This window comes from Phaethon aethereus, assembly GCF_964289735.1.
Source record: "Phaethon aethereus genome assembly, chromosome: 5".
NCBI lineage: Eukaryota > Metazoa > Chordata > Aves > Phaethontiformes > Phaethontidae > Phaethon > Phaethon aethereus.
Window position 1 is genome coordinate 18195458 of NC_138579.1, and position 26047 is coordinate 18221504.

Sequence of the window (26047 nt, forward strand, 5' to 3'; positions counted from 1 at the left end):
ATAGTTTTGCATGTTGCTTGAGAAATCTCCAGATAGGGTGGAAAAAATTACTCCACTAAGTCTCTTTACACCCCATGGTGGAGAACTTGCCCTTGCAGAAAACCATCAAACAGACAGACAAACTTTTTCCCTTAATTTTCTGCAATTAGAACAAGAAATAAAAACAACCACCAAAAAACAAAGAAAAAGAGATATCCGTTGGCATTCTCCTAAATAAACTAATTTCAAAGCTGTATCTCTTTAATCTTATGGGGATTTCCTTTACCTATTTTTCTCTTGAGCTGTGGTAACCAGAATAAGTAGATAAAAACCTGCCTTGCTTGCAGCAGCTCCCTTCCCTTTTTTAAACGCCAGCTAAATCAGTTACTTCTATGTGATAGAAAGGAGTTGGTTCATTAAGTTCACATGCTGATTTTAGCTGATAACGTTCTCTCCCTGGTGAAGGATTTCCGAAGGGTTTTCCGGTGAGTCTAATCAAGAGGCAGAGCTGAACAAAAACATAAGATAGTTGAGTTGCTTTCTTTCATTTTCCAGATTTTGATGATCACAATTTCCTTTTACAGGAAAGAAAAAAAAAATAATATGGCTACAACAGCAGCAAATACTCAAAGAGAAACAATAGGCTGTGAGGAATACAGCCTGTACAGTAGCTTGAGTGAAGATGAGCTTATAAAGATGGCCATCCAGCAGAGCTTGGAAGAGGACCCCGCAGGTCAGCCAGCTGCCCAGAGCCACCAGAAGTCGATGGTGGCGGGTCCCGGCGAGGCGGCCGCCCCCAGCCGCCCCGGCAGCCACAACCCACCCTACCGCATCTACCCCTGGCAAAGGTGAGTGAGTGCCCGCCTGAGCTGCGCCGTCCCAGCAAGCACCCTGCCCGGGAAGAGAAAAACATCTTCCCTGTCAGAACACATGCTTTCTAATTAGCTTTACCAAGCGGCTGCTCTGCAAGTCTGTCATTAGTTTGAAAGCCAGAGTCTGCTATAAATCTGATGAGGTCAACAGTTTACGCCCTGACAACAAAATGAGAATTTGCTTGATGATGTCTGTTTTAAGCCACAAATAAAAGAAGAAAAGGGGCACTGCTACAAGCTTTCCTGAATGACAGAAGCCTTGCCGAAGCCAACGGCTCCTTTCCCCCACGGGGCACGCTGTGTGTCAAGCTTAGGTTTCGCCAGAGAGGGAGCACGGCATTTGTTATGGGAAAACATAGGAGAGAGGGCAAAAATAGGTATATAAAACAGTGTGAGCTGGCTACCTTTTAGACACTGCAGTCTTTAAAGGATGTAGTTATTTCAGATCAGAGTCTGACCTCAAGCACACCACTTGTCAGCCACGAGCAGCTCCAGACACCAAAGCATGGCGGCATCCCCCTCCCCTGCAACACTGGGCTGTGAGTTACAGAGACCTGCTGACAGTTTCAAACCCAGACATTGTTCTCCTTTCATTTTTTAAAAGGCAGATTTCTGAAAGGGGGCAGGAAGAAGTTACAAAGTCACCCCAAAACCATGGAAAAAAATCCTTTCAAACTGATTTCTTTTTTTTAATAAGCTGGGACTAACTGAAGTTTTGTTCTTCCTTCTTTCTCATAACTCCACCATCCTCTGAAGCCTCACTCGTTACTGCCTGTGATTGTTTGGTTTCCAAGGCTGGGGACAATTTGATGGGTTTCATAGCTGTAGAATCAGGATGCCGTCCAGCAGGCAGTCCTGCTCCCACCAAAAGTCATCACTTCTCAGTGTCATTACCGTGCACGTGTACTGTCAGCTCTGCTGCAGGGACACGATGCAGGGGAGAATAAGGGCTTCCCAGGCTGTTTGGTCCTGTCCTCCTTGGGGGTCCTTTGACACCTGCTATTTTGGCAAAAGGCAGCATCTGCAGTTCTGCACATTAACCTGTCCTGCTTTGCCTCCACCCAGCGGCTTTTGACCTCCTGCTGGAGGGAAAAGCTTTGCAGCTTGTAGCTCCAGGTCTGTAGTGTTGTTGAGCTCTTCTGTCACCGGGGAGAGCCGAGCTGGAAATGGAGCTGGCACCCGGGGGCCCTGGGTCCTCCTCCTCCTCCGACCCGCTTGCGCGGCACTTCGGGGGTGATGAATGTCACCTCACCTCGCCTCGTGCCTGCTTCCTGTGCGGTGGCGGTAGGGTTAACCTCACTGTTGTCTTATATGGTCATTTGAATCCCCTGACGCTTCCTCAGAGGGCCAAAAATAATCTCGAGACGAGCGAGCAGCTGAATCCAGCGCAGAGCAAGCTGTGGCCATCTGCTTTTATTCAAAGCCCTGACCAGCAGGCTTTCTCGCTCTGCTGCCGTGGATGCGTGTCGCTGTTTCTGCCTCAACATGACCTGTTTCTCCTATTCGGAGTATTTCTCTTTATTTCATTCATGTCATCGCCACTCCAGATTGGCGGCCCAGCCGAGAGGCCGTGCTGAGCCGTCCAACTCGGGGGCAGCCTGGGGGGTCAGGCGAAGGTACGACGGCAGCCTGTTCAGCACATCCCAGCCTGTGTAAGTGACTCCCTCCCCCTCTCCCGCTTTCCCCCGTGGTCAAAACAAACCTTGCTACCCACTCTCCCCCTGAGCCGGCTCTTCTGGGCGGCAATGGTGTCTGGTGGGGGGAAACAGTGGTGTTCATCTGGAGGAGGTCTTGCTGATACCCGCACTGCACCCTTGCTCCTTTCCTGCTTTTCCTTCCGACCTCCCGGCTGCCTTGGTGCATGCCCAGGCTCTTGTGTGTGACCCATCTCAAACCTCCCCTGTTCTCTTCTCCCCCTTCATCCCTCTCCATCCTTCCAGTGCACGTGTCCTGGGGTCTCTGGGTCATTCGGTAGCTCTGCGGTGACAAGGACAGCAGGGAAGGGATGGCTGCGCTGTGGTTTGTTTATATAGGCTGGCTCTCGTATCAACACAGTGGAAGAGGCAGGCAGGTGATGATAGTAACTGCATTGGTCTTGAGTTCACGGTTCAATGGTGAGGAAGAATGGGGAAAACAAACATTTTATCGCAGTATATAAACAGGGTAGAAAGTCCAGTCCTTCAAAGCAAATACTTTATAAATGGTCCCAAGAAGCCGTGTTCCCAGCAATACCTGCACTGCCCTGCCACACTGAGGAGGGCTGCTGGGGAGCCATCCCACATCTTACTTGCCCAAGGAGAAAACCAGCTTGACTGACTTTGATCCTCCTGGCCCCATTGTGCTGTTGGCAGAGACCATAAATAAGCTTAGGTGAACACAGCCATGGATGAGGAAAGCAGACAGACAAGGGGGTAGCCCGAGCTCTGCCCCAGTGTCTGTGTGTAGTGGAAGAGTCTGGACCATGATGGCTTTATTGCAGCTCTCTGTGAGGCAGAGTAGATGCATGTACCTGCCTTTAGCTATCAGATGAAGAGAGGAAAGTGTTGGAGGCAGTATTTCTCCGTGTCCTGCAGAAAACTGCTCTGCAGGTTGCTGCCAGGTAGCTGGACAGCGATGGACAAAATTGTGTTAATACCTTTCCTCTTTTTGAGCCAACTGTGGCACTTGATGCGTTGCAAGGTTACAGTTTTAGAATCATGTGAATGGAGCAGTAAAAAATGCCTTTTTAATCTCCTTTTTTCTTTTTTTTTCTTTCCTGATTGCAAACAAATGGTAAGAAAATCAAAGCTCAGAAAGTCAGGATTTTAGCATCACATGTTTTTTTTTTCAGTCAGTCTCTTGGATTTGTGTCCTGCAGAAAACTCTTCCTGCCTTTTTTATCTATCCAGTTCAAATGCACTTTGTTTTACCCATCTTACAAGTCCCTCACCGGATGCACAATGCCAGTGACTACTCCTCCACCACTCTTCATCCTTTCATCCCTCACCAAGCTCTACAGTCTCCCCCACCTCACCCTGTACCCTGGCTGGTCCAGGCTCTGCCCCTGGCTTCCCACTGACATTGCCTTCCCTGACATGTGTGAAAGACTCTTTCTGCTGAAACATGAAGTGTCTCTCACTCCCATCACCTGCCAGCTCCCCGTGGCCACACTGAAAATGCATCCTCTCGCTAAGTGCTCTGCACACCTTGCAGGCCTCTCTCCTGCTCTGGGTGCAATGACTGGAGAGAAGGCTTTCTTTCTGCATCACATAGCTCAATAGAGTTCAGTCCACAACAAAGGCCGGGATAAGGCTGATAAGCTAGCCCTCCTCTACCACCTTGTGAGAGCAAAAATGTGGTTGGGAAGCCACAGGAGAGCATGATGGCACGACTGTTTTATAGTCCTGGTCTCACGGCCAGGCAGGGATATAGCTGGCTTCATCTGGGGAAATGTTGTTCCTTCATGCTGCCTGCATCTCACTAGACTGCCAGGAAAAGAAGGAGCTTCCTGAACCTTTCTGTGCTCCATTGAACCTCTTCTGCAGCACTCAGAATTGACCCCACCATACAGCTCTTCTTCAATGAGTATTTATTATTTTGGCTACTGGCCTTTGAAATTCCTTGGATTCACCTATAAGGTTAAGATTTCATCAGATCTTTAGGCTTCCTCCATAGTTTGAATACTCTTTTTTTCTATATCTGACAAAATCCAACCAGCAGAATGTGCTTTTTTTTTTTTTTTTAACAACCAACTATGAGCCAGGCAGAAAACAAGGATTTCACATGGAGATTCACTAAACCTTCTGTACTGATGTGGAATTTGCTTGGCTAAAGCATCTACAGCCTGGTCCAGCAAACCCCCTCATCTTACTCAGGAATCATTTAAGGTCAAGGAGCCTGACAGAAGTTTGCTTCATTCACCATCTGAGGGCTCAAGCAGAATAGTAACTGATTCTTCACACATTTTTAACGCCACCACAGATCTGAGGGCCCCTCTGCTTTCGCTGAGGTCTCAGCTAGCGTGATTCACCTTGCGTCGGCTGCGTGCCAGCGCAGGCACAGACTCCCGCCATGGCCCACCTGGCACGCAGTAACTCATTAAGCGCTGGTAACTCTATCGTGCGCCTGAATCCTGAGGTCACAGTGAGCAGCCCTGCATGTGTAACATGAACCTTTGCACGGAACAACAGATGGCTTCAGCAGCCTTGTGCCAGAGGCTTTTAAAGATGAAGATCACCCACCTCCTCCCCCAGCCAAACATGCCAATTGTTGCTGTTAACTGGCTTCAACACAATGCTCAATTTCAAGTGCTCATATAAAAATCTATTATCTATACAAAACTAGCAATTTTAGTTTTAGTCCCCAGGGTACTCTAAATAGTATGGGGATACAGCAGTGTCCCTGGGACCTCAGCCCGGCAGCTAACAGAAGGTCAGTCGATTCCCTCTGGCTGGGCTGTGGCCAGGAAGGCAGCTGCCTGCTCTAGCTCTTATCTCCTCAGGCAAAACTCCTAGCTTTGTGTCCCATATCTCCCCCCATTCCAGTGTTGCTATTTTTGTGACTCTGCCGTCTTGAGATCACTGCTTCCAGCTATAGAGAAGGTGCAAGTGGCACTAAGTACGTTTTCACCTGGGAAATGCTGTGTTTTCCCATTCCTTGGCATCCGTGTTGTCCTCACCTGCTTCTGCTCCAGGCCCTGAGTTTATCCTCAGAGAAGCAGCTTGGTGACTTTTCTTTCAGTGCTAATACCAGTGTTTATGGCACATGCTGGGTACCTCTGGGCAAGCTGAAGTTAATGACCCCTGTATGAGTTTCAGGATGTTGGCCTGTCCTGCCAAGCCCCTGCAAGGCAAGGAAATCCAGTGCTGCTCCTGTAACCTGCACTAAAGGCAGAGGTTGTACCAATGATCTGCTTTGTGAGGACTCCTGTGCTGAACTGCCCATATTTTCCTGTCTCTGATCTCACTCTGTTGTGGCATTTTAGACCTTCTGTCATAACCAGAGTTTCTGGTTGTTCCCATCATCGCTGCCCTGTATGACCTTCATCACATGCTGTGTTCCTACCCTGATGATGCTAATAGTCTCCCTGAGACACGCACCTCCTTCCCCAAGTCCCTCTGCCTTCAAGGCTGCAAGATTTTCTCTTTAGAGTTAGTTCAAACCACAAACTTTCCTGCGTTTTCAATATCCTCTTGTTCTCCGTCTCTGAAAATATAGCCCACGTTCATTTATTGCAAGTCCCCATTAAAACTGGAAAAATGCTTCTTCCTTTGCGGCGTTTGCTTAGCCATTTGGTGGCTGCCTTCTCCCAGCACAGCTCAGCAGGAGCACCAGCAGGTGCCGGTGGGCACGGTGCACCACCCTGCACAGCGCCGCTGCTCGCCACGGGCAAGGCCCGTGCTCGCGCTGCTGCAGGGTGCCAGCTCCCTGCGTCGCGCTGCCAGCAGTCTCAGCCGGGGCAGAAGGAGAGAGGCAAGCCCTGCTGCAGGCACTGTTGATCAGCGGTACGGTGACCATCAGGCAAGTGTCGTGGCTCCAGCAGAGCGGGGGTGCCACTGTGGCTCTTGCTGTTGCTCTGCAGAAGGACCAGCGTGCCCCGGTCAGGCCTGCTCTGCAGTTGCTCTTACAGGGCTCGGAGAAATGGGATGATGCCCGGGCTGTGCAGAACGCACGCTTGGCAAAGGGAAGGCTTGTCAGAGCAAAGCTCGCTTGTAGGTTGCTCACTGTGTCTTGCTTCTGGGTGGCATGGAGGCACATTATGCTTTTTGTAGATTTTCACAGTAAGCCTCTTCTTGAAAGCTTCGGAATTGGGTAACATCAAGATGGATGTCTGTCATGTTATTTTTCTTTGCACTGCTGAACACTGAAATACTACTTTAACACTTTTCAGTGATTCTAAATATTTCAATGACTTTCTACTCCAAAGAGGCTTTAAAATATTCCCTCCCTTCCAAATATTTTTCATTCCTTTTATTTCCTGTGCCTACAAGTTACTTGGCTCTATGGAGCCTGACATGTTCCATTTGAACATAGGTATAAATGGACCGTGACATGAACCACTTCACAGCTTAGCACCAGGTTCCAGTTGGGGTTCCGGAGGCCCCTGGCTGTTGCAGTTGGGGAACTGCTAATTCGGCTAAGAGGTTTACAGGAGTGGACTTGTTGACAAAGTTAATGGGTCTGCTCCCAAGCAGGCTTCTAAAGATCAGATTTTCAGAAGTGTCCAGCACCTAACATGTCTTACTGGGACACTGAAGACACATTTTTGAAGGTCTGAAGTGGTTATAATTTCTGAAAATTTGAGTACTCAATGCTGAAGTAGCAGCTGGGGATCTCTGGGGCATGGTCACAAAGGGCACCTCAGAATTTCATTTGGGTGGGTGGATTTATTTTTTTTAATCCTCCCTGACTGAAGAAAAAAGAGCCCAGACCACCACTGTAATGCTCACATGATCTAACCAGAGCTTTCCCTTCATCATAACTTGTCCAGTTAACTTCTGAAAACAGGCTTGCTTAAGAGAAATAAGAATTACCTTTAAAAAACAGGAACAAGATTTATGGAAAATTTCTGCTTTAGGGCTAAGCCACCTACAAATCAAAGTTAAAATTTGCTTCAGGGATAAATAGGTGCAATTTTCTTCAAAGCTGATCTTGTTTAAGGGATCTTATATAGAAACACCTTGTCACACGGGATAGTGATGTAATTATCACAACCATGAATGTTCATGGCAGTGTACAGAGCACAGGTAGAGCAGTATCCACCAACTCCAGATATCTAAAATAGAAATTTTTTTGTCAGAGATTAGTCACATCTACACTTTCTTTACACTCCAAGGAAAGAGATCAGCACCTCTGGCTAGTGATTATTCTGTTGTGAATGGCCATATTAGAGCAGACAAATTTTACCTCCACAGGCCCTGTAGCAAGACACATTAGGGCCATAAATACTTATTATATAGGCTGTAGGAGTTCACTATTTTGGCTAAATGACACAGTGATATTGCTGAAAAAAGGCTTCTCAATAATGAAAGAAGTAATCAGGTTTTAATCTTGTTTTAAAGAGAACTTGATCCTGTAGTGGCAGCAATCAAGGATGGAGACGAAAAAGCAGTATGTAACATGATGAAATCAGGAAAAGACCTTTCTGAACCTAATAAGGATGGCTGGATTCCCCTCCATGAAGCTGCATACTATGGCCAAGTGGGTTGCCTGAGTCTGTTGCAAAAAGGTCAGTGAAGTTAAAACTAGTTCATTACAAAAGGGAGAAGAAGAATAGGAATAAACTAAAAAGCAGAATTAGCAGCAGCCCAACCCTTGCCTGGGACTGTGAAGTTATTGTTGACCTCTGGGTATATATTAATTTTACCGTCTCTTTGAGAATAGTTTTCCAGACTGAAGTCTCTAAAATTTAACATCTTCAAGAGAAAATTATATCTGGAGAGGTCTTGCCAAGCACTGGATTTCTCACAGTAAAGCCTTATTGCTGAGCTCTGGGCTGTTATGAGCTGCTTGCTGCCACAGCTGACAACAATTACCCCAGGTCCCACCAGCTGGAGACCCAGCCCAGCATCTCTTTTCTCAGCCTGGAGAAGAGAAGGCTCTGGAGAGACCTTATTGCAGCCTTCCAGTACTTAAAGGGGGCTTCTGAGAAAGATGGGGACAGACTTTATAGCAGGGCTTGTTGCAATAGGACAAGGGGTAACAGTTTTAAACTAAAAGAGGGCAGATTTTGACTAGATAGAAGGAAGAAATTTTTCCCTATGAGCGTGGTGAAACACTGGCCCAGGTTGCCCAGAGAGGTGGTAAATGCCCCATCGCTGGAAACATTCAAGGTCAGGCTGGATGGGGCTCTGAGCAACCTGCTCCAGTTGAAGATGTCCCTGCTCACTGCAGGGGGGTTTGACTAGATGACCTTTGAAGGTCCCTTCCAACCCAAAAATTCTACGATCTCTTTGCTGGTTCTTGAAGGTCGTTAACTACTATAGTTTAAGAGCAGCTACTTAGCAGCTTTCTGCATCACTAGTGGTGATAGATAAACATTTTAATCTAAGCTGGTGACTGATTTAAGTACTTAATCTGAGTTATAGTAACTTTATAGTATATTCTTAACTTACTTTGCTCATGGAAAAGAAAAAAACAACAAAAACTTCAAGGATTTTGAAAGATGATGGTGCTGCAGATACTTGTGTACTTACTACATGCCATAATGACCTTGGACTCGCCGTTTATTCATAGCATACCCTGGCACAATCGACCAGCGCACGCTCAATGAGGAAACGGCTCTCTACCTGGCCACTAGCCGGGGCAACCTGGACTGCTTGCTCACCCTACTGCAGGCTGGGGCTGAGCCCGACATCTCCAACAAGGCCAGAGAAACACCGCTCTACAAAGGTGAGTGGCTGTGTTTCCAGGGATGCTAAGCTTTTCTGGAACCACCAAGGCAGAGCTGAAGGTACTCTTGCAATGTGGGGCTGAAACTCAGCAGTTAGCTCCCATTTTGCAGCTTCTTCCAATAATCCTGTATCTCCTGTGCCTGACCCGTCGTGCCACAGCCTCTCTTCGCATCCACATCAGAGACAGGATTAGTGGCTGCCCTGCAGGCGTGCAGCCTGCAAGGTGGTGCTGAGGGTGGGGTGTGTGATGCTTAGTGGGGCCCTAAGCACAGGGTGTCTATACAATGTCCCAAACTCACGGGAAGCAGAAAGCTGGCTAGTACAGGAATATGTATGCTTTTCTAAACAGTAGGACCTAAGCAGCTGTTAGAGGTGGGAGTACAGTAACAGTAGACATGCAAGTGATTCATATACTGTGTGTGCCAGGCCAGGCTGTGCGCTATGGGAGATGCATGAAGTTATAAACACTTCAGTGAGGTAGATAGTGTTTAACATGGACATATAACTTTGCTGCTGGTCAAAGAGAACACTTACTTTAGTAGAACAGCATTACATTCATGATATCACAAAGGTTCAGAGAAGGAGATGATCTCTCACACCTTCATGTCCCTTCCTTCCCCTTTTATTGACTGCTCCTGCCATGACTATTTTAGCTCTCTAAAACATTAAAAAGCACATATTATTGGTTTCAACAGTAATCTTCCCTCCAACTTCGGATGCCTGACATTAGAGCTGCTCAGTTTAAAACACCTTAGGTTTAAAATTCTGGCTTATAGTCAGCTAAAAGAAAGCTATTTAACTATGCATTAAACACACAATAGTGGTAGTACTCATAGTAATAATGATAACAATAATATGAAAGCACCCTTTAGACAGAGAAAATCTGTTATTAAGTATGTGCTAGTGTTGATGCAAAAATCTTCTGGTCTATTCTCCAGCAAAAAAACAGTGAAAGGAATTATCATAAATTACTCATCCCTGGTATGGAAGTAAATTAAACTTTGCGGAGCCATGCATAGGTAATTACAGCAGTGCCTAATCAGATAGGTGCTTTCAGTACACTTGAGTGACACCTATGTATGGGAGAGGAAGCCACGGTGATGTCCCAAGGGAAGAATCAAAACCAAAAGGCAGAACCTCTGTGAGAAGACGACACTATCATTTCAAAGAAAAAAGTTGCTATGGAATATGCTGGTCTCTCTCTCTGCACGTTGTACAACAAATGGTAATCGGGGATTGTAAAAGTGGCTGCTTATTCTAGGTACCTTTGATTTGGGGTCTCACAGTAAAAGTTTGTAGGAAGCCTCATGATTTGGGATTCAAAAAGCAATGGAATAAATTGGTAAAATAAAAATCAACAAAATACAGTTAATTATCAAGAAAATACCTTTAGTTCAGAATGGTCCTGAACTATACATTATTGCAGGCCAAGAGAGTGCTACTGACTCACACCATTACTGTTTTCTATGATCCTTTTCTGGACACTGTTCTTTTGAGATTTTTGTTTAATTTTCTTGTCTCTATGGAGCTTCATCTGCAGTCCAGGGCAGTAAGATACAGAGTTTGCACAGAAGTCGGAAAGAAAGTGTTCGGATCATGTGATTTCTGTAACATGTTTGTTTTTTATAAATTATCTCCTGCTCCTTTTCACCTCCCTGTGTCACTGTGGTGTCCAGTTGGTACAAACGTGCTGGGCCGGATTCCCCCCAGTACCAGGCTTGGAACAAGTCCTGCATAGGACACTTAGCCTCCCCCAGGTCCTGGTTGAAGATTGGCTTCACTGCTACATTCTTTGAGTCCCAGACAGTGTCATTTGGCCTCAACAGCCTTAGCCCTCATATTGACCTAAGACGGATCTTTGGTCTTACTCACTATGGCCTAGTGTATTGTACGGCCTTGTGCTACATGAAATGGATACCACAACACCCAGAATCTTTTCAAAAGCCTGTCCTAATCATTTCCCTTTTTTCCAAAACAGCCTGTGAGCGCAAGAATGCGGAGGCTGCAAGACTCCTGGTACAGTACAATGCTGATACCAACCATCGTTGCAATCGAGGATGGACAGCTCTCCATGAGGCTGTCTCCCGAAATGACCTGGAGATTATTGATATCCTTGTGAAAGGGGGTGCCAAGATTGAGTCTGCAAACGCCTATGGGATCACTTCTTTATTTGTGGCAGCTGAGAGTGGGCAGTTGGAAGCTTTGAGATACCTGGCAAAATGTGGTGAGTATAGTTGTGCAGTTACATGCCTTTACTCATTTCATTCCTAATATTTCAAAGTTGCCATTAATTCTCCCTGGCTCAGTTTTTCTGTCTCTGAAAACAAGGCCTAGCCTGCAGAGGCCTTGTTGCTCCAGATGGTTGAATTGTGTAGGGTCTTTCAGAGAGCATGGTCTAGACACATGCGCTTCTTCAGCATTCATTCTTGGTCACCTACTTTGGGAAGTAATATGGTGGTCTCTAATTGCATTGCCTGACAGCTTTCAAAACCTATATTGCGGCACACATGTATCCTAAAATCCGATCAGTCATAAAAGACAACTGTAGGTGGTAATAGATGGCAGAAGTTGAACATTAGCCAACCCCATATGCTCATGAACATGTGCAGTGATGGACAAGGTTAGCACTCCTCCACTAATGAATTCTGCTGAAAATAGACAAAGTACTATTGTATAGTTAATGGATTTACACCAAGGAGAAGCAGACTCGCTCTCCCCCATGTGTATGTGTTCAAACATATAAACAGAGTGGATTTGATTCTAGTTTACACTAAACCTACTTCTACTGATCCACTCATGTAAAACAACTTTAAAATAAGCACAACATACTTCACTACTATTCAGAGGCATATTTTTTTTTCACTGTAGGCTAATATCTTAAATGTATGTAAGAGCTGGGTCCTGCACTTGTGAAACAAGAGCTGAACAGCAATGAAGATAAGAAAAACTTCTGAAGCCGTTAGCATGGCTAAGAAAGATATGAGAGTTGGGGAACAAAAAATGTGTTCTGCTGTCCAGCTAGCATTGTCAAGTCAGTTTTATATGACCAGTTAGTCCACCATACTTCCTAGGATTTTAGAAACTAAGCCAGAATGTGATTTGTGTTTCAACTTAGAGATATTAGGATTTCCTTAAAGTTCAATTTTGAGGAAAATACACAGGAGAAAATCCAATAAAACTGTCCAATTGTTTCAAGCCCTGAAAAACTCCTCTGAGAAACCCAGGAATTATATCACTGCATTGTTTACAATGAGCAATGTTCATCATAAAAAGGGTTTCTTTTAAATTTCTTTTTCATTAGTAATGTAGTCCTGTGTTATGTTTTGTCACTGCAATTCTCCTGATGTTTCCAGCTACAACATCTTCAAAGGGCCAAACACAACACAGATGTTTCAGTTCAGGGTGAGAGCGCAGGGAAATGTTCTCTTTGGCAGGGAGTTTTCATGATCAAACGGGAGACTGATTGTCGTCTTTATTGGGCTTTAGAAGCAAAACTCCAATGAACTGTCATTCCCATTTAGGATACACATTGAGCAGCCTTCCTGAGGACACCATGGCAGTATATTGCAGTCGAAACACAGGCTTTCAGGCCTTAAATATCTAGCACAGAAAAAGCTAGATTCCAAATTGTTTGTGGCCAAAATGTATTAGGTCTTGGTTTATTCTTGCATGTTGTTTATTAAGCCAATCACACACTAGAGCTCAAGAAAAAAATACCACAAATAATCAAGAAGCTCATTAATAATATTTATCTTTTTCTGATAAAACTTACCAGTTGGAGCCTAACTTGAACCCCTGTGAAATTAAGACATATGGCCTCAGGTGCTGAGTTATAAAAAGAAATATTCATTGGCTAAGGCATGCCCAAATAAAACTTTATGAGATTTGTTGCTCGGTACTATGCAGCTGTCATGTTTTAAAGTCCTATTTTAGCCTGGATATGTACTAAAATTAAAATATAGTATAATGGATTTAAACTATGAATATATAGTGTATAAATAATATCTATAAGTATAAATAAATATGTATCATAAATACATAATAATAGAATTTTGGAGAGCACCTATTGAGATCATCTGGTCTAAACTCCTGCTCAAGAACAGTGTATATACATAGTGTAAACACACAAATGTTAATGGAATTATTGTGTCCAAAGAAAAGGCCATGCTATATAACGAACAGCACATTTTAAAGTTTTTGCCTGTGAGATACAGCTGTATGGAGCCTGGATTCAGGACTGGCAGCTAATGGTTGCCACCCGTGTTAAACTCTGCCTCATAAAATTCAGATCATAGTAAAAACCAATGGAGATCTAGGATATAATCGTATATAAAACTGATATGACTGTATCACCCTTTCATTTTGGTCTGATATGACCTCATTCACATCCCTTTCCAGCACATTTTGTAGCTCCAGTGTCATGGAGATGTATGTGTTCATTCAAAGTATGTTGCTTCCATCTGATTTTAACCTTTTCGTGTTACAAAGATTTTTTTCCTTCCTAGGTGCTGATATAAATACTCAAGCCAGTGATAATGCCTCTGCTCTTTATGAAGCCTGTAAAAATGGACACATACCTATTGTGGAGTTTCTTTTGTCCCAAGGAGCAGATGCTAACAAAGCCAATAAGGATGGTCTGTTACCTCTTCACATAGCAGCCAAAAAAGGGATTTGCGAGTAAGTTTTAGTTCATTTTATAGTTTCATCTTTTAGGCAAGAATACAAAGTCCTTATGAAAAGGAGAATGTAATGTCCCAGATCTAATTCTGAGCACTGCGAGCAAGGGAGTGGCCAGGTGAGAACTGGGCTTTCTGCTTGCAGAGCTCAGGTTGGAAATCATAAACTGGAGAGTGTGTTTGCGGGTTCGGATGGGATGGGTTGCAATGGGGTGAGCAGGAATGTGGGGTGCAACTTTGCCCTTTAACTTTGCCAAGATATCACTTATTACAGCTAAATAACCTCATGTATCTTAGAAGTGGATTAAACTGAGCTCCACAAAATATGCTTGAGATCAAATAAAGAAGAATCGGGGGAGGGAGGGTGGGGACAGGGGGGAGCTTAGTCCTCAGTAGCTATTGCAGCATAGTTTGCAATCATTTTCCTACATCAGCCCATTGTGATTCTTCTGCACAAGTAGAACATGCTGCATTCATCTTTGGTGTGTTCAGGTTTTATTAACAGTAATTCAGATGTTGACAGTGGGAAGTGGTTAAGTGAATCTCTAGGGCATTAGTGAGATTATTGCTAGAATATGGTGTCCAGTTCTAGTATCCTCCCTTTCAGGAAATTGGAAAGGCTTCAGAAAAGAAGTACAAGAATTATGGTCTGGAAAATATACTTTATTATTGAGTGATTAAATGACTCTTAAATGTGACAGATAAATGCCATAAAATGATCCAGTGGTTTGTTTCTGAAATGAAATGTGTTTGGGATAGAGCTGAGCACATTCTTTAAACAGTGAGAAAAGTAACTGATTGAAAAAATAACCAGGAACTGGATAGATGTACCAGTCCTCTGAAGTAGAGGTGTTTATAGGAGGAGGAGAAACTCTACAGCCTGTGATTGATAAAGGATATCAATTTAGGGATGGGATTCTTACACTGTCATGTAAATAGTATTTACCTAGCTTTTTCAAGACCTGGTAGATTGCAGCATGCTTCTGAGCCTGAACTCTTTAGCGTTTACTTCTGATGCCAGGGCAAGTTTTACCTCCTGCCTTTAACCCCTTGCTGCTAGAAGGGTGAGTGGCCCACAGCTCTTTTTGCAAAACAGTCACATCTTGCAGTGACAGACCATTTTGGTGACTGTAGTGGACTCTTCTGACCATCACAGTTTCTATCAAAATCCTTTCAGCACTAGTCAAAGGAGAGTATATCCAACTGCAAAGACTGCTTCTGGAGAGTAAAGCTATCTTTGCAAACAACTGCTAGAGCAGATTCTTATATATTTTGCAATGTCTGAGGAATAAAAACTTTTGACAGCACTACACTTTCCAATAGCATCTTTTATCCTAGTGTTTAGGTGTGCTTGGGAATCCCAACTAAGCTTCTCAAATCACTTTGACAGACCTGAGGACATCCATTTTCTGTAATTGGAGTAGGTCTGCTTCTTTGTGCAACCTGTATAATTCTAGAGGACAGCCCAGTGTGAGTTTATATAATGGGTTGATATGCTTACAGCATGTACATGAAAACCCTGTATAGACTAATGCAGGCATGATTCAAAATTTTCTTTGGAGTTTGAGTTACAAAGACATTTTCTTGAAAACAAACACATTTTAGACAAGAAATGTGCCAGAGGCAGAACCCAGCTCCAGTTGCTTACTTTCAAAAAAGTTCATCTGAAAGTACAGTAAGTTGGTCTGAATCCAATTTGTATATAGAATCTGGACCAGCTCTCTGAATGTTCTTCTCCCCTTTATGGTGCCACACACCGACCTGAAAAGAAATTTACATAGAAACTCTGCACCCTGAATCCCTCCCGATGTTATGAAAGAAAGGGCCTGATTCAGACCTCATATCTATTATTCCCAACAACCACCAGCATAAATGAGACCAGAATTCAACCCAAACGCTGAGTTCCTTCACTTGTAAAAGACCGAGCACAAATTTTTGTGCTCAACTGCTGCAAGCTAAGTACAAAAGAAAGAAAAAAGAAAAAGATCTTCTAAATATTTATCTAAATGACAAAGCTTTAGCGCAATTGGCTGATCATTCTTAATTCCTTTGGTATTCAGTAAAATAACACCCTTCACGGTGACCTCTCTTTGTATTCCTGCAGATTTAATACGTAATTCTACAGGAATTCCATGCTTCAACTTTTTGCCAGAGCACGAAGGCTCCCTACCATCAAAAAGCCAAGAATGTGGTCCCAAGGCTCAACTGTCAGCTCTTGTTGCTTGGTGTTTGTTTATTTTAAATGACACCTTGTCAATACTGACCTGAAATTCATACAGGTCATCTTATCAGCTATAGGACATTTGCAACCGGTCATTTAACTCCTTCCCCCTCAGAACTGAGATACTGAGAAGGAAAGACTTTCTGAGATGTAGGCAAATTTATTAAGCAAATGCAAGTCAATAAACTCTTGGCACAGTCATACTAAAGATGCTCTGCCTCCTCCCCCGTATAATTTCTAACAAATAGAAATCACAGAAGCAGGTGTCAGGGATGAGGGGAAACGGCACTATTTCAAAACTGTACATGAAGCTCAGGCCTGTGATAGATTTGGGACATGGTCTGGCTTGTCTGGCCTTGGCTGCCTTCACTTGAGCTGCCTTCTCCCTCTAAACAGACAGGAAAGACTGCAGAGGTGAAGTCAATAATCAACATATTACTGAACCAACCCACTTTGGAGGATAGGAGACAGGTTCAAGCTACAAAATTAAACTCTGATACAAATTTAATGCTTCCTACTTTTCCTCCCCCCAAAAATCTGGGGTACAGGGAGCATACTGAGGTCTGGGACACTGCAGCATTTTGATGCAGAGCCTCAGTATGGCACCCCTGCAGTAATGTTCAGTTCCCCCTTGCAGACAAAAATGATGCAGTGCCTCTTTAACTCAGATGTGAAGAGCTGGCTGAAGCACATATGCTGGAGGGAAAAAACAAAACAGACCCTTAAATCTTCAAAACAGTTGATCATGGGATGACTAATGCTGGCACTTGGCATGGTGTCCTCACAGTGCTCTGTGCCCTTTTTGTTATTATGGTTCTTACAGAACATTTGCTAATAGTGGGAAGTTGCTAGCTCACCAGCACCCAAACCTCCTGCTCCCGGGTGAGCATCACAGTGATGGAAGATTAGCAAGGCTGCTTGGAGGAAAAAAAGCCCCGTGCTTAATTTCCCAAGACATTTACATAATTAAAAAAGCCTTTTTGTTTAAAAATGAGATGTAGAAGTAACTTGGAGACATCCAAGTTACATCCAACAGCCCATTACATAAATAGGAACATAATCCTGTAAAGTGTTAGGTATCTTCAACTCTTATTTCAGCTCCTAGGAGCATTGGAGGCTCAGACTTTCACAGGATCATTCATTGCATCACAGACAGGTTTTCCTGAGACTAGCAGTTATATTCAGCTTAGTTCTTTATGTAAATATATGTTTGAGGGCCCAGTGTTGGACCAGGCATTGCAGTCCAGCTGAAGATACACATCATTTTAAAGCAGACACATTACATGGTAGGAAAATGAGCTTTGCATGTTTGTGTGTTAGAAATGCTGTTGATTGCTAGATAGAGGAGTCTGCATGGGAGGAAGAAGAGGAGGAGAAGGTGTGCTTAGCTTGCTGGATCCCACAAGTTCCTTGTTTAGATATCCCTCTCTCCACAGGTATTATATAGGGAGCATGGGCATCTCCTGAGACAGTACGCAGACGCAGGTTGGATGGCCCTTATCTCGTTCTTGGCCCCAGTCTACTGCCTTGGCTAAACCACTCAACTTTATGAGCAGAAAATGAGTGTTTAACCCATGGGGCTGGTCATGCAGCTCCAGTGACACCTGTGGACACATAAAAATGATCACAGATTTGTGACAGTGGGGCTCCTGTATATCATATATTTTAACTTCACATTACATAACGAGAGCAGCTTGATTTATGTTGCTGTGTTTAAAGCCACATCACACTTTCCAACAGCAATCACTGATTACTGGGATTTAGGACTTGGCTCTACATTTTCCTCCCTGGGCTAAAGCATGGAAACCAGCCTGGAAAGTATTTTTATTTCTTTTTCTCCCCTTTCCTAATTGTCTTTTTGACTCCCCATGATCTGGGGTGGACGTTGATAGCCCATAGATTTGCCACAGCCAAAAGCCACACAGTGAAAGGCCTCCAGGATGGGTATCAACACAGGGTAATAACAGGGAACCAAATATGTAGTTTAACCTAGCTCAGTCCTGCAGAAGAGCGGTTGGTTTCACCCCCTTGCTGGTCTCAAGGCTCTTGCTGCGGCTATGACCCAGGAGGCATGCTAATGCTTTGTGTTTGTACCCTTCCCCCTTCTCTGCTGAGCAATAAAGAAATCCCCTATGGAGATGGGGAGATACAGCCTCTCTGCTGGCACCTCAGGCTAGAGGCTGTGTGCCTGTTCCTCCATTCCTACCCACAGTGCATGGTGAAAGTGCAGAATGTCTATGAGATCCCAGCTGGGTGTCTGCCATTTGGGCTGTGGCACCTAAGAGTTACAACAGGGTAGGTGAGGTGCCAGTACATCATCTCTTCCATTGTAACTGCCTCTGTGGTTGCCATTACCTCATAGAAACTGGGCTATAATTTCAAAAAAACTTGTTCCTTCATGAAAGAGGGTGCCACACATTTTTGGTAAGGTAGGAACACAGGGAGTTATTAACAGGTTTCAAGTTCATGTCCAGGTTTCTCTCAGAGATAGTTGTTCCTGTGCCTGAGTTAGCAGGCTCTCTCTTATGGTTACAACCATACAGCTATGATTTGCTGTATGGTTGTAGATCCCCTAGAACTCACTGTTGTTCACTGACTCTCCACCTGGCAGGATTGTCTCCATGCTGATCCCTGTGACCAGCCGCACCCGTGTCAAGCGCAGCGGCATCAGTCCCCTGCACTTAGCGGCCGAACGCAACAACGATGACATCTTGGAAGAGCTGATCGATGCTGGCTATGATGTCAACACCGCCCTCTCCAATGAAAGGTCCTGCCTTTATGAGGACAGACGCACCACTCCCCTCTATTTTGCTGTTTTTAACAACAACATTTATGCCACAGAACTCCTGCTGCAAGCCGGAGCCAATCCCAATGTTGACCTCATCAACCCATTACTCATCTCCATCCGCCACGGCTGCCTGAAGACCATGAAATTGCTCCTTGACCATGGAGCAAACATTGATGCCTATATATCAAGCCATCCCACCGCATTTCCAGCTACCATCATGTTTTCGATGAAGTATCTTTCTGTGCTGAAGTATCTCCTTGATCTGGGCTGTGACGCAGGTTCCTGTTTTGAGTGTCAGTATGGAAACGGCCCGCACCCTGCATTAAATTATAGACGGGACAGACTTAATGATCCTCAGCTGTCCAAGGAGCCAACCGTAGTACAGGTAAGCACTGCCTGGTCTACCTACAATGCTTCTGAAGACGTCTCCTACCCATGTAGCTTGACAACTTTTACATATTTTTTCTCCTAACTTTCCTGTGAGGGAAGATGACTTTACTCCTACTTTATTTACTGAAAAAAAGGCTCAGTAAGAGTCTGTGAACGTTCCAAGTCCATGTCCTATGACAGCAGAAGGGTAGGCAACAACCACTGTGGCTCTAGTTTGAATTTGTAGTGAATTATAGCCACCTTGACAGCCTTGCTGTCAGATCTACAATATTCTTTTCCTCTGGACCTGAGCTTCCAGGGGTGAAGCATATTTTCTTGACAGGCAGTGTCATATGGGTGGTAGCATAAGGGCAGTAGAAACCTACTTGTTTTATTTGTTTTATTTTATATGTAAGATTTGTTTTGTCTGATGGGGAATTTAAGCTCCTGGTTAAATTAAAATTGTCTAGTGCTTCACTTTATGAGGGTAAACTAATGAATGTAAACAGTTGCAATTTCTGAGTCTACTGGATAAGCAGCTCTGGAGGGGGACTTCAACATGCAACACACCAAAGAAATCTCAGTACAGCAGTCTTTCTATTTTGCTATCTAGTTTAAGCGTAAATTTGAGGGACTCAGAAGAAAGTGTCATTTAGCCCAAAGAGATGGTCACCAATAAATGCTCTTTGGTGGTGGAAAGAATAAAGGAAAATATTAAAAGATCCTAGGAAATCCTGACCTTTTTATCAGTCCTGCGTTCCAAAAGACTTTACTCTCCAGTAACATGTCTGGGAAACAAACAAACAAACAAAAAATCTTAGAATGAGGATTGTAAGTGTCCTTAAAAATAATCTCTTATCCCAAAAGAACTATCATCTTCTTGAGAGGGTTTGTCACAGCAAAATCACTGCAGGACACCACATTTTTGTCAAAGAAAAATGAATAAAATATTTCCTCTCTAGTTCTTGAATTGTGATATGGTAGCATGTAGAGTGAACAGAGGGCTGGAATTCCAAGGTAAGGAGAGACGGTTTGTCTGTAGCCCTCTGTGATACTCTAGCCACTCAAAACCAGTTCTGTTTTTACTTATTTAAACATATTATTTCCCTCTGGATATCACCTAAAACTACTTTTAGTGCCTAACAAAATATTAGTTCACTCACAAATAGAGTCATCACCTCAAAGGTCAGACCATATGAGGCAGAGGTAGCAAAAGCTGTGTAAAATTGTATCTGTGCCTAGAGAGAGATGGGTGAGGGACAAATGCATACAGAGGAAAAACAATCCCTTCCTCTGATATTATTTTAAATTTGCTTCTTACTGCTGGGAATTCGGCTAATGAAAGTAAGGCTTGTACGGTGCAACTTCATGATGTAGTTGTGATATGGTTTGTATTCTGAAATATAGAGGATCTTATGAAACTATAGCATTCTATACAAATGCTATACAAAAGACTTGCATTTTTTTCTTGTATAAGATTACACAAAAATAATAAATCTGAATGATTAGCCTTTATACAGTAAAGACTATGAGCTACTGGAAGTGGGTTTGAAAAATGCATAACTATAAATCATTGCTGTTGCTACTAAATTAACGTGTCCTGGAGAAAGTGAATGCAGAAAAATGGTTGCTGTCTCACTTCACATTTCCAGAATTTCAGTGTCAAAACCATGAACATGGGGAGTGAAGTATCCTACTGCCACGAGAGGGCATTCAGGGGCCTACCAAGACTGCAGGCAAAGTATGTCCCAAGCCCAGGGTCACCTTGTCCCCGAGTCACTCCCACTGCCTGTAGTTGCAGGTTTACATTATTTGCTTCGTTTTGCTGTGCTTCTTTTCCTGCAACATGTTTTGGAACATTTTTATTCCAGAAAATATTTTTGTAGGCTGAGCCTGTGAATAGGGAAGAGAGAGAAAGGGAGGCAAAGTCTCTGGTGGAGACAAGAAGAGGAGAGCAATAAGATCCAGTGTTTTGTTGCCCTATGCACATGTCATCATTTAAACACTGACAAAGTGGTGTTACACCTTGGAGGTGGTAGTGCAGACCCCCAGTTTGCACGTCCTGTGGGTAACTGCATGGCAGTAGCATATGGACTGTAGAATGACAGACAGATATACTAAAAAACTTCCTATAAGCGGTCCAGATAGGAAACTGTGGGTTCTCTGCTAGGATCCTCCCAATATTACTGTATCTAATTGTCCTAGGAAACATTACATGGTGATGCTGAGTGAAATAAAAAGTCAGAGAAGTAGTAAAAACCTCTGTGAATGCTCTCACCTTGAATAAAATGGCCTTACAATTTTCTGCAGCTTTATCCTTTCCTAGGTGAGCTAATATAATTTTATTTCTGAATAAGAGTATCCACGCAAGAGTTTAATGCATTTTGAGTTAGGGTTAATGCATTTAAATATGATGTAGTTACAGGAACTTGAACTGAAAGTGGTTTAAGCCGGTGCATTTTACTTCCTGTTCAAGGTGGTTGGAGGTTGGAGGGTGCCTGCAGACAGTCTCAGTGACTAAGCTGATGGATGGTGCTTAAGCCACCATCATTCAGCTGGGGTCGGCCATGTGCCCAAGTTCTTATCCACACAGCGTGATTTAATTCGTCTTAAATTTTCTGACTGCTCACATGCAGATAAGTCCACAGCTATCTTCATCATACGCAGCACCCTAACAGAGATAGATGAGGCTGTCTGGTATAATATACGTATTTAGATTAAAGTGGGAAGAGAAGTCACTACTTCTTTGAAATGAGACTGCTTAAAGTCAGGTCCTTAAGTCTGTTCTTCAGTATCTCCGTAAGCAGCCCTCCCATGCAACAGCTCTGAGTACTCTGCAGCTCGCACCGGGGGCAACAGAAGATTTGCCTGATCCAGGACTGAGTAGGGAAGATGCTTCTGCCCTGTGTCAGGCCCAGGGTAGTTCTCCCATGGGTGACTAAAACCACCTGGGATTCATCTCTGCAAAGATTTCCCCAGACTTGTTTCTAGGGAGGTGTTTGGTCCCCAAAAGCTGCAGATACCAGTGGGTTCACCAGAAGTAGGAGCTGCTGTGCTCTGCTGAACCTCCCTCTTTCCCTAAGTCTCCTTTGTGCACAGTTGCCCCACAGAGCCCCTCCAAAGAAGGGAAAAGGGACCCAGCATGCTGGGTCACAGCCCCTGGAGCTGCATGGATCTTTCAGCAGCTCCCTTTCTGGCTTGGGGCAAAGCTGTGAGCACTCCTCTGCCCTCCCATTTTTGTGGAAGTAGGACCTTTGGACCCTGTAAACAATTCAGCATCCTTTCCATGCTCCAGATCTAGGACTCCACCAGGGTTTTGTGTCCTGTGGTTGTAAAGAGGGGATTCTGCCCTCAGTTGCAAAAAAAAAAAAAAGAGGTTTTAGTTGAAATTTTCTGAGGGGAAACTTCTAATTGCTGTAATAGCTGATAGAAGGATGGGACCACCAATGCAGCCAGGGCTGTTGCTATCATTGCAGTGTCCATGAGTGCATTCATGTCCCACTGACTGTAGTCAATCTGTTTTTCCTAAGTTTTGTGAAATGGTGTCTACTCCAGAGATGAGTCGCTGGGCCGGGCCAATCATCGATGTTCTCCTGGATTATGTGGGTAATGTGCAGCTCTGTTCCCGGCTCAAGGAGCATATTGACAGCTATGAGGACTGGGCTGTCATTAAAGAAAAAGCAGGTATGGTCACCCAGGAGAAAATCCAGCACAAATTTTCCAATTATTAGATTCAAAACCTCAGTCACCATCTCCTCTTAGTATTCATCCCTTAAACTTGATAGAATTTCCCTACTGAGACTGAATCATGTTTTGGACCAGATATGAGGCACTAGAAATTGCTGGTATGTCACTGACTCTGTGATGTTAAATGTACAGCAGCTGTGGATCTGACCCACTGGGAATGAACATTGCCAGTGCAGGAAGACCCATTTGGCTGCACCTGCAGTGCAGTCAGATCAAGGCAGGTGGGCACTGTGACCATGTCCACAGCAGCCCAGCAGGCACCAGTGGCTTTTAAAACCTTTAGCAATATCCTGCTCTTCTAAACATCCTTTCCCTCAAGATCCAAACTCTTTCATAGACATTATCAGAATTAGTGTTCTGGCACCAAGCTAAATTTGGTACATAATATATTTATTTTCAGTGGGAAGACTGGGTACTGTGAAGCGGCTTGTTTAAATCCTCCTAGAAAGCCCATTGCTAAGTCTGAGATGGGATACAGCACCCCATCCTCCAGTCCCACTTCATTCCCTGTGTCATGCTTCAGAATAGATAAGCTGCCACCAATGCCAGATACATCATCCCTCCACTACAGAAAAGCCCCCCTTTTCATTCCTCCTTCTCCCATTTTCCTCTTGCCACTGACCTGGCCAAGCCGAGCTGTCCCTCTCAAGTTTAAACCTGTTGTCTTTATGTTTCTGACCTGCCTGTCTTTCAGAGCCCCCACGACCTCTTTCCCATCTTTGCCGCATCAAGGTACGAAGCCTAGTTGGAAGAAACCGCATTAAACTTCTTGACACCTTGCCTCTCCCGGACAGACTGATTCGATACTTACAGCATGATTACACGCAGTGACCCCAGGCACACCAGACGCACAGCGGCTTCCCAGCATGGCACACAGCATCATCAGCATCGTGCACGGTGGGGAGGAATAGCTGCTGGCTTGGTCAAGCACCCTCCAATGACTAATCTAAGAGAAATATGCTCCTGAAGCATGAGTGAGAAGAAAATGGAGGGGACAGAGAGTTAAACATAGGACTGTTGTTGGGTTTTCCAAGAGAAAACACATGTAATTCACCTCAGAGCTTGGTCTGCAAAGAACAAGGAATGAAAGCCAACACTGAAAAATGAAGAGTGCTGAAGCAAGTATCAGTGAGGAATTCAGAGGTATCCTGAGGTTGTGGTGGAGCTTAGCATCCTTGCTGTGATCACAATTCAGAAATTGTCAAGAGTCAACATATTTGGGAAAACAATCACATTTCCTTCACTGACTGAGATTTTTATTTTAGTTTCTATTCTATTTTTTGGATTTCTGCTAATTGTGCTAGTTACTAATTTCTGGTGACTCAACACCATCTTGCTAACACTTCTGCTTTCATTTTTTCAAACTTTCTTATTGAGTACTTGATTTCTGAACCTTCAAAGCTCAGAACTTTTTAATAGACTAAAATCCAGAAATGCTGATTCCTTTAAAATTCAAGGGAAGGTTTATTTAAAAATGATGTAAGAATTGTATTTGCACATAGTAAATATAGTTCACATTGTATTACATTTGCCATAAGAAGTAGGTGAAATTCTACTTGAGAGAATTTCCTAGATTGGGGATTTGAAAGCAACTCTGAGGTCTTTTTTTTTTTTTTTTTTTTTTTGGTGTAAATTAGTAGTAGCTGCACTGTAACCAGTAGCTTTACTCTCATGAAGCTGGTGTCAGAACAGAATAAAGACAAGCGTGAACAGCAAGTGATGTCGAGGAGAGAAGTGAGGTACATAGGGAGGGGCAACACTACTGAACCAACTTTATCTGTTGCTCTGCTAGATCTTGTTCCTACAAAACCCAGGCTCTCTTACCTCCTTGGACCTCTGTGGCTATAACAATACTATCACTGGAAGAAAAGAGAGATTCTTTCAAAATTATGAAAGTCAAACTTTGAGATTTATGAAAACAAATACCCAGAATTAGGCTTCCAAATCCTTATTCAGGTGCCTAAACAATGCCAAGTTCCTTGTGCCAGGTGTAGTTCCACTTAAGCCAATGGGACCACATTTGGTGTCAGATACTCCTGAGGCAGAATAAAAGTCTTGGAATTTAGCCCTGAATTTCCTGACTTTGGAAGTTTGAAGTATCTATTAGCTCCCTTTGACATTGATGAAACTTATTATCTCAGTTTCTTTGAAAATTAGGTCACCTATTTACAGCTCAGATCCACAACTGATTTATGGCAGCTTAACAAGTTACCATCTATCAGCTGAACTGCTATAATTGTCCGTGAAATTCTTTTATTGAAGTTTTTAGCAAGTCACATTCCCTCACAGCTGGGGAGGCCGAGGAGTCCATGAACAGTTATTGGCAGTGACTGCAGTTCAGTTGACAGGTGTCACTTGCTGAACCACCGATTTGATGAGTGTCTGATTGATGACTAGGCATCTAAGTAAGGATGGAAAAGCCTAAATTTGGAACTATGTCCTTGCAGATCTTATGCTAGAAGCACACTCATTCTTACCTTAGATGACAAAGGAGCTGTGCATCATGGTTTGTTTGGATTCCCCACCAGAGACCTGACAGATCTGGGTTTTTTTGTTGGCCTGCATACCACCCATGGAATTAGATATAAATGTAAGTAGGGAAAATGCATTACACTGAGTTTTATTTGTGTGAAGTTTTATGCCTTAACACAGGACTAAAAGTGTGTTGCACACATACAAATCTGTCTGGGCACAGAAGTTCAGGTTCTGTGCTGGTTTTGTGCGAAATGTGTTCAGCACTTGTGGGACAGGGTGTGAGCAGAAGAAGAACTGGTTACAGCTATGGGTGCTCTGTTCATAGCTGTCCCCTTCCCAAATGCAAAAGAAGTTGAAAAACTAACAGAGTTTCAATTCACACTGAACAGTGATCTTCTTGCAAAGCTTTGGAAAGTCAGTTGAGATTCCTCCACTGCTGAAATTCTGTCCAGTGACTTCCATTACTACCAGTTTAGGATCTACCGCCTTGTCTCTTGCAGTGTGAACAGGGAATTGCTTCAAGTTGGAAAAATACCGTGTGGAGGGAA

At 43.8% G+C, this 26047-nt stretch overlaps 1 protein-coding gene across 2 annotated transcripts; it reads left to right on the plus strand.

Moving 5' to 3' along the window:
* Positions 1-389: 389 nt before the first annotated feature.
* Positions 390-23855, plus strand: ASB2 (ankyrin repeat and SOCS box containing 2; the record flags this gene model as incomplete). 2 transcript variants are annotated; one of them, XM_082000994.1, is made up of 9 exons in its annotated part: positions 390-827; positions 2399-2503; positions 7892-8058; positions 9066-9221; positions 11202-11447; positions 13729-13900; positions 18732-19293; positions 22808-22961; positions 23719-23855. In XM_082000994.1, the coding sequence occupies exons 1-9, from the start codon at positions 541-543 to the stop codon at positions 23853-23855; spliced, it is 1986 nt and encodes a 661-aa protein (XP_081857120.1). In that variant the 5' UTR covers positions 390-540. The 2 variants fall into 2 exon arrangements, with proteins under 2 accessions (XP_081857120.1, XP_081857121.1); XM_082000995.1 differs by lacking the exon at positions 2399-2503.
* Between the last annotated feature and the right edge of the window lie 2192 nt (positions 23856-26047).